The sequence below is a fragment of the Hakea prostrata genome, chromosome 8 (assembly GCF_041222555.1).
Source record: "Hakea prostrata isolate BN-2017 chromosome 8, UWA_Hpros_2, whole genome shotgun sequence".
Taxonomy (NCBI): domain Eukaryota; kingdom Viridiplantae; phylum Streptophyta; class Magnoliopsida; order Proteales; family Proteaceae; genus Hakea; species Hakea prostrata.
In genome coordinates this window covers 12,172,699-12,188,023 of record NC_142607.1, presented here as the reverse complement: position 1 = coordinate 12,188,023, position 15,325 = coordinate 12,172,699, and the positions used below count along the sequence as shown (strand labels likewise).

Below are 15,325 nucleotides of genomic sequence, written 5' to 3'. Positions count from 1 at the left end.
AGTTTTAGGCTGAGAGCATTGAGCTATGATGTGCTCAAAAATACTTATGGCTTGCAGACATATTTTGTATATGCCAAGTGAAAATTTTATTTTTGGTGAAGGTTTTGAAGAAGAAGGGCTCATCCAAAGGTTCTGCCACTAAGATTAAGAAGACATATCTAGAGAGATAACAAAGAATGGAGGCAAAGTTAGGGTTCGGCCGTTCGCTAGATCTCTTTTTTCCCAAAACTATGAAAGAAACCCTTTTTTGTGAATTTGATTTATTTGGAAGTAAACTGATGTAATTTATAAAATTTCGTATTTTTAATTACCAAATTATCCCAACACTTTAACCCTTGGATTAGTTAAGAACAGCTGTCACAATAACACGCCTGCGCAGAAGATATCTGCGCAGGCGCGAATAAAAATCCGTAAAATTGAGGATTAGTAGTCGATGTGCTGACTCGATGAACTTGACGATTTTTGAAACTTACAAATATATTATATAGTTTTTAAAACAAAATCCAACATATGCATGTAATTGTTTTTTTTTTTTTTTTAAATTTTAATAGAAATTAGCCGATTAAAGATTGGGGTTAAGTTTGTAGATGAAATTTTCTCACCGAGGGCTCTGCGACTAAAGAACATTGATAACTGAAATTTCAAGGTCTTGCATTCATATTAAGTTTTATTACTAATAATTGATTGATCGAATGACAAAACAAGTTATGAAAATATAAAGATTGACCTTGAAATTCACTAAATTTAATGAATTTGACGATTCAGGATGAAAGAAAAGCAGCACCGCAGCAGCAAGATACACTCGTCTATGAGATTGTCGCTAGCCCCCTCTTTCCAGTTGTCGTTATCGAGTGTTTTTCAGTTTGGTCGCCAGTGAGGGGTGAGTGAGTTTCTTCAAGCTCAAGAACCAGGCGATTGCAGCAGCGGCAAGGTGACCATATGCGTTCGGCCAGTGAGAAGGTAACTATTCTGTCTGTGTTTCAATCCTGAGTATGTATCTGAATTCGTCTGATGGAGATGTCCACAAATGGAGCATTTTACTTGAAATGTTGCATTCTATATGTTCGATAAAAGGTTGCTTAGAAGTTAGAAAAATATAAACTTAAAACCCATCCTATCCATAGGCTGCTTAGCATCATCAAAACATGAGCAGACCATATGGATTGAGCCCCAGGCTCCCAGCTTCTTTAGTTGCTGCAATCTGGTCTACTCCTGTAGTAGATTCATACTATCACTTGTTCGTTTGATTGGCTTTACCAAATTGCAGTTTAGACTGTCTTTGCAATTGATACATATGATTCTATACTTGTCTTTGTTTATGGTTCTTCCGTTTTTGATTGATTCTAATATCTTTTTATTTTTATTTTACTATCTTAACCCTCTACTTTTGTCATTAATTTTTGGATGGGTCTTCCTTTTTTGATTGATTATAATGTTTGTTTCTTAACCCCTTCTATTCGGACCTCTCTTAGGAAAAATCATCCAGTGTTGTCCCTAGAATGTGTCGAGGCTTTACCTTACTCCATATGAAGATGTGTTACTTATAAGTCTTTTTTTTTTTGCTAAAAGGATCATTATGTTAAGCGAAGAAGAAAAAGAAAAAATACATTAATTAGTACCTTATGAGGAACCAACCTCACTCACCCGCAACAACTGTTGCCCCCAATACACCCTTCCTCGCTGGATATTTAATATATATCTGTAATTTTGCTTTGGTATTGGCCATATTAAAATCTATTAATCACGTACCATCATACTATTGATGACAGTTAATTACAATAGAATTTTTAGAAGTATTGCCATCTAGTCTGTTTAATGACGTACATATAATTACCCATTCATTGCCATTCTTGAACTCACTATTGATCTGTCACAACTTTGCTAATTAATTTTTTGTGATCATTTAATTATCTTGTGTTGAACCGGGTACAACCCTTCTTTTCTAATCATCACTCTTAACCAAGTCAGCGAGAAACAAAGAAGGTTTTGATTAAGAATACGGGTATTTTAAGAGATCCATGTCATACCTTCTATTTTCACATAAACAGACCTTCTCAGAACATTCAATTTGGAAGTAATAGGAAGATTAATAGGTGACGAACAGTGCCTTTTGGCTGTTCCAAATTTCAACACTGGTGGTACATTCCGATGGTCTGCCTAGTGACACCTTCCATGTTTGTTAAAATATATAATAGAATAAAGGCTTGTTTTTTAAGTCTTGTCTTTCTGGGCTTGGCGCGGGCCGCGGCCGCCGGTTGCTCTGCCCCCCGGGCTTGTTTTTTAAGTTTTTTTAAGTCTTGTCTTTCTGGTCTTTGTTAGACGAATTACAGTAGAGTTCTAACGTTTTCTGGCCTGCCAATATTGACTGCTTTCCAACCATTTTTTCTACGTTGTGTGTGTTTTATGCTTGTGTTTCTTCAAGAAGTTAGGTTATCAACCTTTTGCATTTTGGTTGCTCCATGGAATCTGGTTTTCATCTCCTTTTGCATCAAACTTCTGCATCCAACTTGTGCTTACAGTATCCAAAAAACATGGTAATATTTTCCACTCACCATTTATATCACATGCATTTGTGTTTTGCATGGTCATTCATCTTCTATTCCCACTTGCCTCCACTTTTTTCACCCCTTAAGAATCCTCTCTCTTTCTTCTGTTTGCAAGATTATTAAAAAAGAAAAGAAAAAGAAAAAAAACCATATCAATTCCTTTCATTCCATATTTTTCTATAACTTGTACAGGTTCAGTTGCTGTGGTCTTAACTGTTAAAGCTATTATGTGTAAAAGAATCTTTCTTTCTGCACACATGATTGAGAATTATTCTCTAATTTTCTGCAATTGGTTCACGGAAAGAAGGGTTAATTGAAATTTGAAAACTTGAATCATATACAGTGAAATTTTCTCAGAATGAAATCAATTGCTATGAGTCACAAGACACTAACCAAATGGTCAAGACAAGTTACACCATCCCAAGTCCAGCAACTGATTCGAGCAGAAAGGGACATCCGAAAAGCTCTTCTTGTATTTGATTCAGCAACAGCAGAGTACTCTAATGGTTTCCGACATGATCAAAGCACCTTTGGTCTCATGATTGCCAGGTTAGCCTCTGCTAATCAGTTCAGAGAAGCTGAGGAGCTCCTTAGTAGAATGAAGGAGGAAAAGTGTAACATCACTGAAGACATCTTCCTCTCCATATGTAGAGCCTATGGCCGGGCTCACAAACCATTGGATGCTGTGAGGATTTTCCAGAGGATGAAAGAATTCCAGTGTGAATTCACCGAAAAATCTTATGTCACAGTCTTCTCTATACTTGTCAATGAGAGTCAGTTGAAGATGGCCAAAAGGTTTTATAAGTATATGAAAGAAATGGGTATTACTCCAAGTGTTGCTTCACTCAACGTTTTGATTAAGGCCCTCTGCATGAACAATGGGACAATAGATTTTGCTTATCAGACATTTAGAAAGATGCCTAATCATGGGTGTATACCTGATTCTTATACATATGGCACTTTAATTAATGGGTTATGTAAATTCGGGAGGATTAATGAAGCAAAAGAGCTTTTCAAAGAGATGGAGGCAAAAGGTTGCTCTCCCTCTGTCATTACCTACACTTCTATAATACATGGTTTATGCTTATCTAATAATCTGGATGAGGCCATGGAATTATTCAAAGAGATGAGAACAAAAGGCATCAACCCCAATGTGGTCACTTACAGTTCTCTGATGGATGGTCTCTGCAAGGGGGGCAGATCTTCACAAGCTATGGAGCTACTGGAAAAGATGGTAGGCGACCGCCATCCTCCAAACATGATAACTTATAGCACATTAATTAATGGGCTTTGTAAAGAAGGGAAGCTTTGGGAAGCATTGGAGATTCTTGACAGGATGAAGGTTCAGGGCTTGAAGCCGGATGCAGGTTTATATGGAAAAATTATAAATGGCCTTTGTGATTTCCTTAAGTTCCAGGAGGCTGCAAACTTCCTTGATGAGATGGTGCTTGGAGGTATCTCGCCTAATCGTCTGACTTGGAATCTTCATGTTAAGACTCATAACAGAGTGGTTCAGGGCCTGTGTACCAAGAATGGAACTCGAGCATTTCAGGTGTATTTGAGCATGAGAACTAGGGGGATTTCTATTGATGCTGAGACGTTCAGTGCTCTTGTGAGTTACTTTTCTAAAAAAGGTGATGTCCACAAGTCTGCTCGGATTGTCGAAGAGATGGTTGTTGAAGGATGTGTTCCAGATGAGGCCATATGGTTTGCTGTTGTCAGTGGATTCTGGTGTAGGAGGAGAGTGCAAGAAGCTTCTGAGTTGGTTTTGGGTCAGTTGATGGATGAAAGCAGTAATTTAAGCACTGTATCTTTGTAAGTTTTCTCCCTATTTACCTTGAGCCTTGTCATATCTTATGCCCCATTTTTCAAACTTTGGGTATATTCTGGGATAGGAAAATTCGTGCGTAGTGTAAATCCATTCATGGATCAGTTATTGTTATATTGTGTGGGTTTTTTCTTAAATAAAAAGGAATGCCTCTGTGCTTGCACTTTGCATACCTTTTTCCTTTCTTGGTTTCATTGCTCATCTGTAGGTAGATCTAATTTGCAGACAACCTAGGGAATCTTTTTCAACGCTGTTCATCGAGGTGCATGATTTCCCATGAAGGTGCACTGTTTTCTAACTTATACCTTCTTATTGTCCATGCAATAGACCTATTTCTGCTACATGCTAGATATTTAGGTCACTGCTTTGTCTGCAAATAACTCATGGTTTATGGTTGCATGGGAAGTCCCCTCTTTGACCTGAAACAATCAACTTGGGCACTAGTTTAGTACCGAAGGTAAGAGTCTTGTAATAGAGATTCCCTATGTTCTAGGATTCTGTATAGTCATTTGGGCTGCCATCTCCAGAGACTAAGACATTCATTTGGTAGAAATTCCAAAATGTTTGTGCATTATTTCTTCTTTACAAGTACAATTTTATTTATTGGTTTAACAGGGGAGATCAGCTGGAGGAATTGTGCTTTACATGATCCTTTGAAGACAAACCAAAACATAGTCGGCATACCTACACCCTTGCAAGTTATTTCAGATTGATGGCAATAACCATATAGCAGTAATCATCCACTCCACCCTCTAATACTGAACTTTTCCTGCATGATGTGGCCATTCATATACTCCAAATGCAGGTAACTCAAAGCAAAGTTGTTGAAGTAATGGTTACGATGTCAGATGGACTGCACTGTATTAAATTTAGCATAACCAGAGGGTGTGGATATGATAAAATCTGAAATACTAGATCAATACTAGATCAATGAGGATCCTGACTGGATGAACCAACCGTGTGGCACAAAGAGAAGCTTATCTTGATGGACAGTGCAAGTGGAAATTTTGCCTGTAAGTACTTCATTGTTGATGTAGGAGGTGAGCGATGACAACCCATTCACAGAGGGGAGATTACATACAATTCTTTACACTCAGGCCGTGGTCAAATCAAGACCTTGCAACAAGAAATTCAGGTGGCCTCTAACTCAGAATAATGCAACATCCACATGCATGAGCAACTCTGAAGATTGCTAGGGAAGTCTCAACAAAATGACAGGCTCAGTCTCCTAAATGACACCTTTGGACAAGATTATGACAGCAATGGCTTGAGTTGCACACCTAGGCCCCAACCGAGCAGCTCTCCTATGGCTGCCATGAACAAACTGCTGTGGTATTATGGCCAAAATTTATTCATCTTGTCTATTATGTATCAGATTGTTGTTTTACCCAACATGAATACCTATTTGGAAATGCCTGAAGTTGTAATATCTCAATTATTTTGATGTGATTAATAACAATAAAACTGACAATGCTGGATGAAGTCTCCCATGAATTGTGGTGCTGATTGGTTTGCTTAATACCTTATTAGATAGATGCTTTTAATACACTCATGTTTTGTTTGCTTAATAAATCTCCCTTTACCCAAAGGAAAAAACAGTAGTAGCTCTTCTAGATTTTAAGGGTGCGTTTTATTACTCTCCCTAAAAATATTTGTACTGTTTTCATGTGCTGTGAGAATAGAAAACAGTTAAAATGCGTTTGGTAAACCGGTTTGTCTGTGTGTGCTAGAAAAACGGACCAGTGGTAAATCTAGCTCGAAAAACAGGTTTTGTGAAAAAAGTCAAACTTGTTTTTCATTCCAAAAACAGGTTTTAACAAACTGTGCCCGATAAAAATAAAAAAAAACCCATACCCAAACCCAGTCTTCTTGCGCGAGGGACTCCAATGTTTCTCAAATGGTTTCTCTGCAACTCGAGGAGGTCTCTCATGTTGATGTCTCTGCAACTACATACCTCAGGTAACCTCCTCTCTAATCTATTTCATCAATCATCTTACTCTTCTTCTCCTCTCTAAGTTATTTCGTTAATTTTTTATGTTGAATCAACCTACGTATTTCACAGATCCCAGCTCGAAGCTACTGAGCTAACCTCTGCAAATCTGATCTTCCACCTCGAGGTTTCTCTCTGTCTCTGTCTCTGTCTCTGTCTTGTCAGCTTCTTCTGTTCCAAGTTAATTCTTTATCCTTTATTTCCGTTGATTGAGTCATAGGTATAATTAAATCTGTAGTCTTTTTGAATCTTATAATAGGATTTCGATTTCCTTGCTTAGTTCTATATTTCAGCTTGTAATCAACTATTATGTAGAGTGAATAGTTGATGAAGTATTCCATTTAACCTGCTGTTGAATGCTGTAGTGCATGTCTTTTCTTCTCCCTCATCTATCCTTATTTATTTTCTTCTTCTTTTCCATGTCCGTCTTACATTGTTGAATTCCTTGAAGCTTAAGCATGGTTGAGATTTTATGACAAAACTGATTTTTACCATCCTTGTTGATAATGTGTATTTTTTTTTTTTTTTTTAATTTCAAATTCTGGAATTCCATCTCTGAAGTAGAAAAGAGAAGAAGATAATATGAGAAAAAGCAGCATTAGAATCCATTGCGAACAGCTATTTGTGAAAAAGGCCTAAGAGAACTCAAAATTCTTTTTAGAGGCATATGAACCAAGTTCAGTAATCTGCCAATATTTTCACCTGAATTAGTGATCTGGAATTTAATTCTGTGATCTGTCCATCTCATCTCCATTGGAACTAAGTTCAGTAACTTTGCTTCAGATATAATTTGGCCTCCTCAAAGAGTTGGTGAAGTTAAGAGAAGAATTCCTCAAGGGAGACTTGCATAGTAAATTTCCTTTGTGGCTTTCAATTTTTTGTGGGGGAAGTGTCCTGCAGTCTTCTCAGGCTGAGTGATTGGAGAGGGGTTCTTGGATTCTTTTGACTTTGAAGGTAAATAGGATGGAAATCATAGCAGTTATTGCTACAGAACTCCCTAGTTTTACTTGTGACCTCAATTTGCTGCTATGTGGTCTTGAAAGCTCATCAAAGTCTGTTTCCCCCCATTCTGTCTGCTCTGCTTGGGAGTCATTCAGATCCAGTGCAAGTTTACAACTCAAAATGTCTTCTCTTGTCTGGTTCCCTTGATGATCCCATGATACAACAGTTTCACAGTAAATGGAGGGTTTCTGTGGCCAATCTAGTACCTAGGGAGTTTGGATAATCTAATTGTCAGATCACATGGCCTACCTCAATTAGTTGTCTTCCCTTGCATTCTTAGCCATCATATTAGTGGCCAGCTGGTGTAATTTTTTTGATCAATTGGATATGCTGGACCAAGGACTTATATTCAGATCCTAAACCCATATCAGGTTTATTCTCCCACTCTAATGTGTGAGTTTCAGTTCAAATCAATGTAGCTGTGCCTCGTGATTAAGGTCGGATTATATTAAAACTAGATCAATTTATATTGCTGGAAATACAAAGAAAATATTGCAGTAGAAGGTGAGCCATATGGTAGGTTAAAATTTGAACTGGACTTAGTGGTTAATTCATAGCTTTTTATATGTTCTACCAAGTTGGAAAAGGCTTTATTATAATCAAAATGAATATATATATATGTATATATATATATATTATCATATTACAACCTTATCATAATTCACCACCCAACTCTACATCTCACACCTTGCCCTCTACGTGGGGCTTAGAGATGAGATGAGATGAGAGGTGGTGGGAGGTGAGACACCTCACCTCTTGCCACTTCAAGCTTAACAATAATTGCAATCCACTCTTATCTCTTGTTAATAATAAATTAATTCTAAAGTTGCTTCTCACGCCATGTCGTTTACATATTTTAATATACATACTATATGCATATACCACTTGACCCATGGTCCGACCAATGTATGGTCCCACTGAATTCTCGCGTGAAACTCATCCTTGAGTTTATTTATTATTACTTTTGGGTTCAGAAAATTGTGCTGATCATTTCCCCACTTTCAGTTCAGTCTAATTTCATTTATGTGGGGTCTAAAAGCAATGTTGGATCTTGACCAAAATACTGATTGGAGTCCGATCCTGAATTATTTGGTTAAACCATCAAACAAACCATCCTAACACATGGTCCAACCACCGTGATCCCTTAAATCTTGAGTAGAGAAACATTCCAACACAGCGTTAGAATAATAAAATAAAAAGATGTGAGGATTAATTATCTACTCATTGAGCAAAGGTACTAGGTGATAAGAAACAAACTATACTTAGGAAGTATAGACAAACGGCAATAGAGATATAGAAGTGATAAGATTAGGAAACCCAGAAAAGTAGTGATTCTTGTAACACAACAAAGAAGCTAATAAAGGACATCGTCAAAAGACGTTTAGCAATAGTTTAGATACATCAGCTAAGATTAAGCCTTAGAGGAATTAGTTGTGGTAAAGGATACAATAGTTAAACCCTTTCGAGTCATTAGGCTAATAATCATTTTGGTGCCAATACTGACAACAATGCCGGCTCGAATCACAAAAGGGTACCGACATCCTAAAAAAGCTGAAGATACAATAATTGAGTTAAAAGTATAAGAAAGGTACCCCTAAATTCATAATTGACTGAACTCTAGAAATGCTTGTAGATTCCATATATGATGAAATTAGACTAACCCAAATATGGAGAAATGATTAGTACAATTTTCTGAATTTGGTGGTACCAATAATTGAATTCTAAGGATAGGCCCGCGTGAGAATTAAGTGGGACAATACACTGGTCGGACCATTGGTCAAGTGATGTAAACCACATGTCGTGAGAAGCAAACTTATAATTAATTTATTATTAACAAGAGACAAGAGTGGATTGCAATTAAATGTTAAGTTTGAGGTGGCAAAAGGTGGAGCCCTCACCTCCCATCACCTCTCTTTTCATCTCCAAGCCCCACGTAGGAGGCTAGGTGTGAGATGAAAACTATGGGTAGTGAATTATGATAAGGTTGTGATATAATATAGTATATATATATATTGAAATATCTAAAGTTGAAATCATTGCATACGATAGTATATTCATGAGATATTATTAAGCCAAGGGTTAAGACGTGCAACTATAAATAGGGGTAAAGGGGAAGAGGAAGATGCTGCTTACGGTATAGCTAAATGTGATCTCTAAATTCAGTTATGGCCCCAAGCACCTCTTCTCCTTGTCTAACTCAATTCTTAATCCGTAGGATTGCGAGAATATGTTGGTAAATCAATTGTAAGTTTGTAACCCATGTAGAATTATGCATATTAAGACGATTTACCATGAAAAGTGAACTAAAATTATGATTAAAGGGAACCTGAACAAGTTAAGACTGATGATAATAATCTATAGAAAAGATCCCAATCAGATTCATATTGGAAACCCTAAACCGTGAGGAGTGTATGTTGTGAGTGTACGATTTGGCTGAATCGATCCTACACCCGGTATCCACGCTGATGCCAATTTGAGGTGGTCCTCGGCGTAAAACTTGACTAGAAAGGCTTAACACCAGAATCAGACCTTGACCAAACCGAAAATTGGGAAGAATCCCAATGAGTGAAGGATGGGTTTGAGTGAAGGGTTCTGCCTAACCTACGCTGACTTTGTACACTCATTAACTTAGGTGTTGAATCGATCGAGAGTTGCTTCCAGGTAGAGGAGAATCGCGAGTCAACAAGTAATTGGTGAGTGAGAATTTAGGAATCTCATGCATGATGGATCTTTCACATTATTTTCTTTAATCGTATGAGCATGCATATATTGTGAGTAGAATTGATGCAATTAGGGGATGCATAGCATGGCATGACATTTCACATTATTGCATTTGCATATATATGAATGGAATAATAATATAGACAAATTGTGAATTCATACATACCGAGTGGTGATGGAGTGAAGGATGATGTGAATGTGTAATGGCCTACTCAGGTGGGAATGTGTGATGGATGTTACACTCATGGGAATGTATGATGGAGCTTACACTCATGAATGGTATACGTGTGGGAGTGTATGGTGGATGTTATCTTCATGGATGTTACACTCGTGGGAGTGTATGATGGATGTTATACTCATGGACAACACACTCGACACTCTTACACTCATCACTACTCTAATGATGATGGGTATGAAATGATAATTATAATTAAATGGACAACATCTTTGCTCTGATTTTATATTGCATACGAGGTTGGTTGTATGACTGTGTATGAGACACATAGCATACTTAAGACCCCGCATACTCATCATGGTAGATTGCATGGCTGGAGTGCATACCCCAGTGCTACTCCTCTAGCCAACAGGGGGTTAGTTGTTGGCCAGCCAATGGGATGTGGGTGAAATGTTAGTAGCTACGATGAAATTCAAGTAGCTCAATGTATGTGTGTACTATGTGGCTCTATAGGTTGAAATATGAGTAACCCAACGGTCTGATGGTATTTTTGTGGATATGTGATTTTGATGGGCGATGAGAGGCCTTTAATAATATTGATGATATTGAGAGTATTGTGTGAGTGATATGAAATTACCCCGTGATGGAAGAATATTGTACCACGACCGGAGTAGCGCTTAACCCTCATGGACCTAGGCATTTGTGTGCTAGAGCATATGTTTGCACATTATGTCATTATGAAATATTGTTGTGTTTATACATTTAGATGTTCCCCTCATTGGGCTCTGCGAGTTCACTTTTGTATGTGTGTATGTTTCTTTAGATCTTACACTACTTGAAGATGCCGATCATGGACATGATTGTGTATGCGACATTTGTGCCTACAGTAAATCCATATAGACCCCGTGAGGTATCAAAAGATGTAGTGGACTTGGGTACGGTTGATATCAGTGTGAGTTATGGGTTATGGTTTGTCAGTGAATAGTGAGGGACCATGTCATGGGTGCTGTGTTATTTCTCTGTGTATGAAACCTGTTCGGGGTCAGCAACGAGTATGTCTTTTGTGATGCGGCTCAGCTTTTGAGGTGGTGTATATATGTGTACTAGTGATAGAAATGGAATAACATAGGTTTTCATGTTTGCCCTCAGTTATGTGTTGTTATTATTGGTCTAACCGTGTTGGTTTGTTGTGGTTGGTTCTTGTGACAAATGGGAGCATATTGCAATTTGATCCTGATTTGGTTGGGGAGCAAACCCGTAAGTGTTCCCAGCATTCTAGTTTGGCAAAATAGGGGTGTGACATTATCAGTTTTATTTGCATCCCAAATTGCTGCTATTTAAAATCTCCCATATCTGAACTTATTCTCTTGTTTCAGTCCCATTAGAGATGGTTGTGAGCTATTACTGTTGGTTCATCTATAGTTGCTATATTGGAGTGTTTCTGAAATTCTAGTTTACTCATTAGTTGTAACAAAGATTTCAAGGGATCTCTCTTTTTTATATCGATACTTGTCTATGTTCTGACCTAGGGTTCAAAGGATATTTGTGGTTTCGAATTGGCATCAAGCTGCCATTCACTGTGACTATACTCTTTAGTTGAAATCGGCCCATGGATTGTGAGTTGTAGAACCTTTTGACATAAAACTAGTGTGGAACCCATACTGCTGCCCCAATTCTAATCTCTTTTGGCATATCACAACCTTGTTGGTTTTGTTACATTAAGGTTTCAGTTGTGTACTCAGCACCTACTGAAACTCTCTAGTGATTTTAGGGTTTTGCTAGAGCAACTAGTAGTTATATGGCTTTTTGCTCCCAAAACTAAACTGATTTCCTTCAGAACACTAAACCCAATAGAATTTTGGCTAGCATAAATGTACATAATGTCGTCTTAATTACTCTTTCAAGCAAAACTTATCACCAAAGATGAGTCCCTAGTTTCTTAGTTCTTGTAGTATAAACTTGGGTAAGTTGGCAATGGCCATGGTTAGTATAATGTTCTCAAGAGGAGTAAATCCTAATTAGTCAACCCTTCCAATTGTATGGAACCATAATTAGTCACTAATGTGTAGCTACCTTGGCATGTTCTTCAGATATGCTACCTGCTGCCTCTAACAATGATCATGAAGGAGCTCAGAACTGAGGTTTGTTCCTTTAACACTGATTATGAAGGAGCTCAGAAGTGAAGTCCTTATAGTCTGAGACTGAACTGAAGCTTGCTGTTTTGGTTTCTTGCTAGCATAGAAAAATGGAGTTACTTGAAGGAAATGTAAGTAGGAAATGCTTTTGCACCAGAAGATGCTTTTTCCCTCAACACGTGTGCATAATTTTTTTTGGAACCCTAGAAAAATATTGAGGTTTTTTTTTGGTAAACTGAAAAATATTGAGGTTGTGTTTAGTGTGAATTATCACAGCCTAGATGTATTTACGGGGCAAAAATATGTTGAGAATGTGCATGTTTTATTCCACTTGATGTGCAATATTGATCTTAAGTCAGAAAATTTAGGCAAAAAATTGAGGGTGTTGAAATGTAGTGTGACCAATGCATGCCCTAAGGCTGTTGGAAGTACTCCAGATGAACAATGAACCTCTCACTAATTTTCCTATTTTTGCTACATTGTTTTCCTTCCCAAACATCTTCCAGTTTCCTTATGCCCCTTACACTTTTACAAGCTCAGTAGTCTGCAAATTATGAAGCAGAGTTTAAGGCATTGGTGGCGGCGTTAGAGGTGGCGAAAGTGAGGTGCATAAGGAAGCTATGGTAGAATGTGACTTGACGATGGTGGTCTATCTGATTCAAAAAAGAAAAATTCCCTACATGGGTTTTTTTTGGCAGTGGTGATGGTGCCTTGAAAAGTACATTAACAAAATTGACTGGAAAATATGTCGTTGCTTTCGGGAAGCCTATTTAATAGCAGATTTTCTAGCAAATTTGGCAAGTGAATTAACTTGGCTTGTCTCAATTCAAAGAGAGTTGGAAAGGGATGCAGAAGGTAGACCCAGATAGATTCTTATAATGGAATAGTAGTCATGGTGCTAATTTATAATTAGATCCTTCCATACTTGGGTGTTTTTGTATCCTATGATGGTTATGGAATTTTTCTGTTTCGTTTTTTAATACAAAATTTGACCTTCTGTCAAAAAAAACAAAAAAACAAAAAAACAAAAAAACTTGCTTATCTCAAGTTTGAATATCTTTAAAGCCAAGTACACAGCTTAAAATTAGTTGACATATCACTATTGATTTTGAATGTAAAAGCTGTTTTGGATTTTTCACCTTGCTACTTGAGGGTTTTTATTTTTTATTATTAAATTACCTTCTTTAATAGTCAAAATCACCTATAATTATTTTTGTGACGAGTAAATTACAGATGAAGGGTTTGCAAAATTTATGGATGATGATGTGAAAATTGAAGATGATCTGAATCCGTTTCATCAAGAGTACAAGGAGGAAAATCATAGTATGAGCCACAAAGCTAATTCAAATGCAATGAGCATTATTAGGGTTAACATTACTAGTATGCCTTAAATGCCTTCCTACATTTGTTTTACACCTTACTTTTAAAATTGAAAGTGTTGTATTAAATTTAAGAGCTTTTCACTTTACTTGAAGTAAATGGTCATCCTTGTAGTTGAACAAGCTTTTTGTTTTGAAAACATTTAAAAAAAATTTATTGAAACATGTTATTGTCCAAAAAATATTTTTTAAGTACAGAGAAAAATGTTTTTTTTTTTTTGCAAAAAAACAATGCTTTTGCAAAGAAATGTTATCTATTGCATACAATGTAGCTACACGGATATCATCATGTAGGTTGCGATTGAGATCGCTCAAAATAGATGGGGAAGTTCAACTTTGCAATGTGTTGTAAGTAGTCCAATCCAGTGGATAGTTGAAGCAATGTAGATTGCTGGGAAGGGCATTTAGGTCATTTAGTAAGTCAAATTGGAGACAATAATGTCATTTTACTTATCAAAAGACATTTGAGTAATTTGTTTTTTAAATGAATTAAAGGGAGATAAGGGCATTTACGTTATTTTAACATCACTTCTAAGACGCCCAATAACAGTGGGTGTCATGTAATTTTTTATTTTATTTTATATATTTTTCTATTTTTTATTTTGATAAGATAAAAGATCTGGAAAAGAAAAAGAAAAAAAAAAATTTGTTTTTCGTCTGCAATAGAAAGAGCCGTTAACTGGCAACTGGCGCCAGTTATGCCTTTGGTTATAACTGATTTTAAAGTTTCCCCACTCAACTCCCCTTTCGCTCTCACCAAGGAAAAGAGAGAGAGAGAGAGAGAGAGAGAAGAGAAGATACGAAGAGTGTGTGTCCAGCGAGAGAATTTGTGGTATTAGCCAAGAAGGATTGATCTTCTTGGATTTCTTCTTCTGCTAATCTCAGATCCCTCCTTTCGATCGATGGGAATGGACATTCAAAGCAAGGAGACAACAGCTGAAGAAATGGCGGATGAAATGCTCGCCCAGAAAAGGTGTTGCTTCTTTTTTCACTATATCAGGTCAGACGAAAAACCTAATTCGAACAGTGGAGGATTCGCGTCTTGGTGGGAAAGAATTTGGAATCCCGACCAGGAAAAAGGGTTGTGTTGGAATGCGGTATCAAAGATCAGGGAGTGGTCGATGGAGGAGTTTATTCCGCGCTGGAAGAATTTCATTAATCGATTCAAGAAGAAGATTGACAAGCAGGGATGCGGCGGAGTTGAATGTGTTGGTGGTGGAGAAGGGTCGAATAGTCGGGGGAGATTCCAATATGATCCCTTCAGTTACGCGTTAAATTTCGATGAAGGACCTGCTGCACAGCGCGATTATCCAGACACAGATTGTCTCCACCGTGACTTCTCCTCTCGCTATGCAACCATTCCCATTTCTGTCAAGTCTTCCATGGATTTGGGCAGGGACGGCCCCGCATTCTCCAGATGATGATGAAGGTCCCTCAACCAGTCAACCGTTCCGGCGTCGGCGCGTGCGCGTGCGCGTGCGCGTTCATAAGCACGCGCTTTCTTTAAATATGAGAGAGTGGCGGTTTCGATTGGGTGCGCACTCGTTGG

General features: G+C 37.6%; 2 protein-coding genes across 3 annotated transcripts; both read left to right on the top strand.

The window, feature by feature from the left end:
- Positions 1-545: 545 nt before the first annotated feature.
- LOC149006949 (Pentatricopeptide repeat (PPR) superfamily protein) lies at positions 546-6,784 on the top strand. 2 transcript variants are annotated; one of them, XM_089165069.1, is made up of 4 exons: positions 546-960; positions 2,890-4,361; positions 4,600-4,656; positions 4,990-6,784. In XM_089165069.1, the coding sequence occupies exons 2-3, from the start codon at positions 2,905-2,907 to the stop codon at positions 4,652-4,654; spliced, it is 1,512 nt and encodes a 503-aa protein (XP_089021195.1). In that variant the 5' UTR covers positions 546-960; positions 2,890-2,904; the 3' UTR covers positions 4,655-4,656; positions 4,990-6,784. The 2 variants fall into 2 exon arrangements, with proteins under 2 accessions (XP_089021195.1, XP_089021196.1); XM_089165070.1 differs by lacking the exon at positions 4,600-4,656.
- Positions 6,785-14,678: 7,894 nt separating this feature from the next.
- Positions 14,679-15,197, top strand: LOC149006948 (uncharacterized). Its single transcript, XM_089166990.1, has one exon. The coding sequence runs from the start codon at positions 14,679-14,681 to the stop codon at positions 15,195-15,197; it is 519 nt and encodes a 172-aa protein (XP_089023116.1).
- Positions 15,198-15,325: the final 128 nt, after the last annotated feature.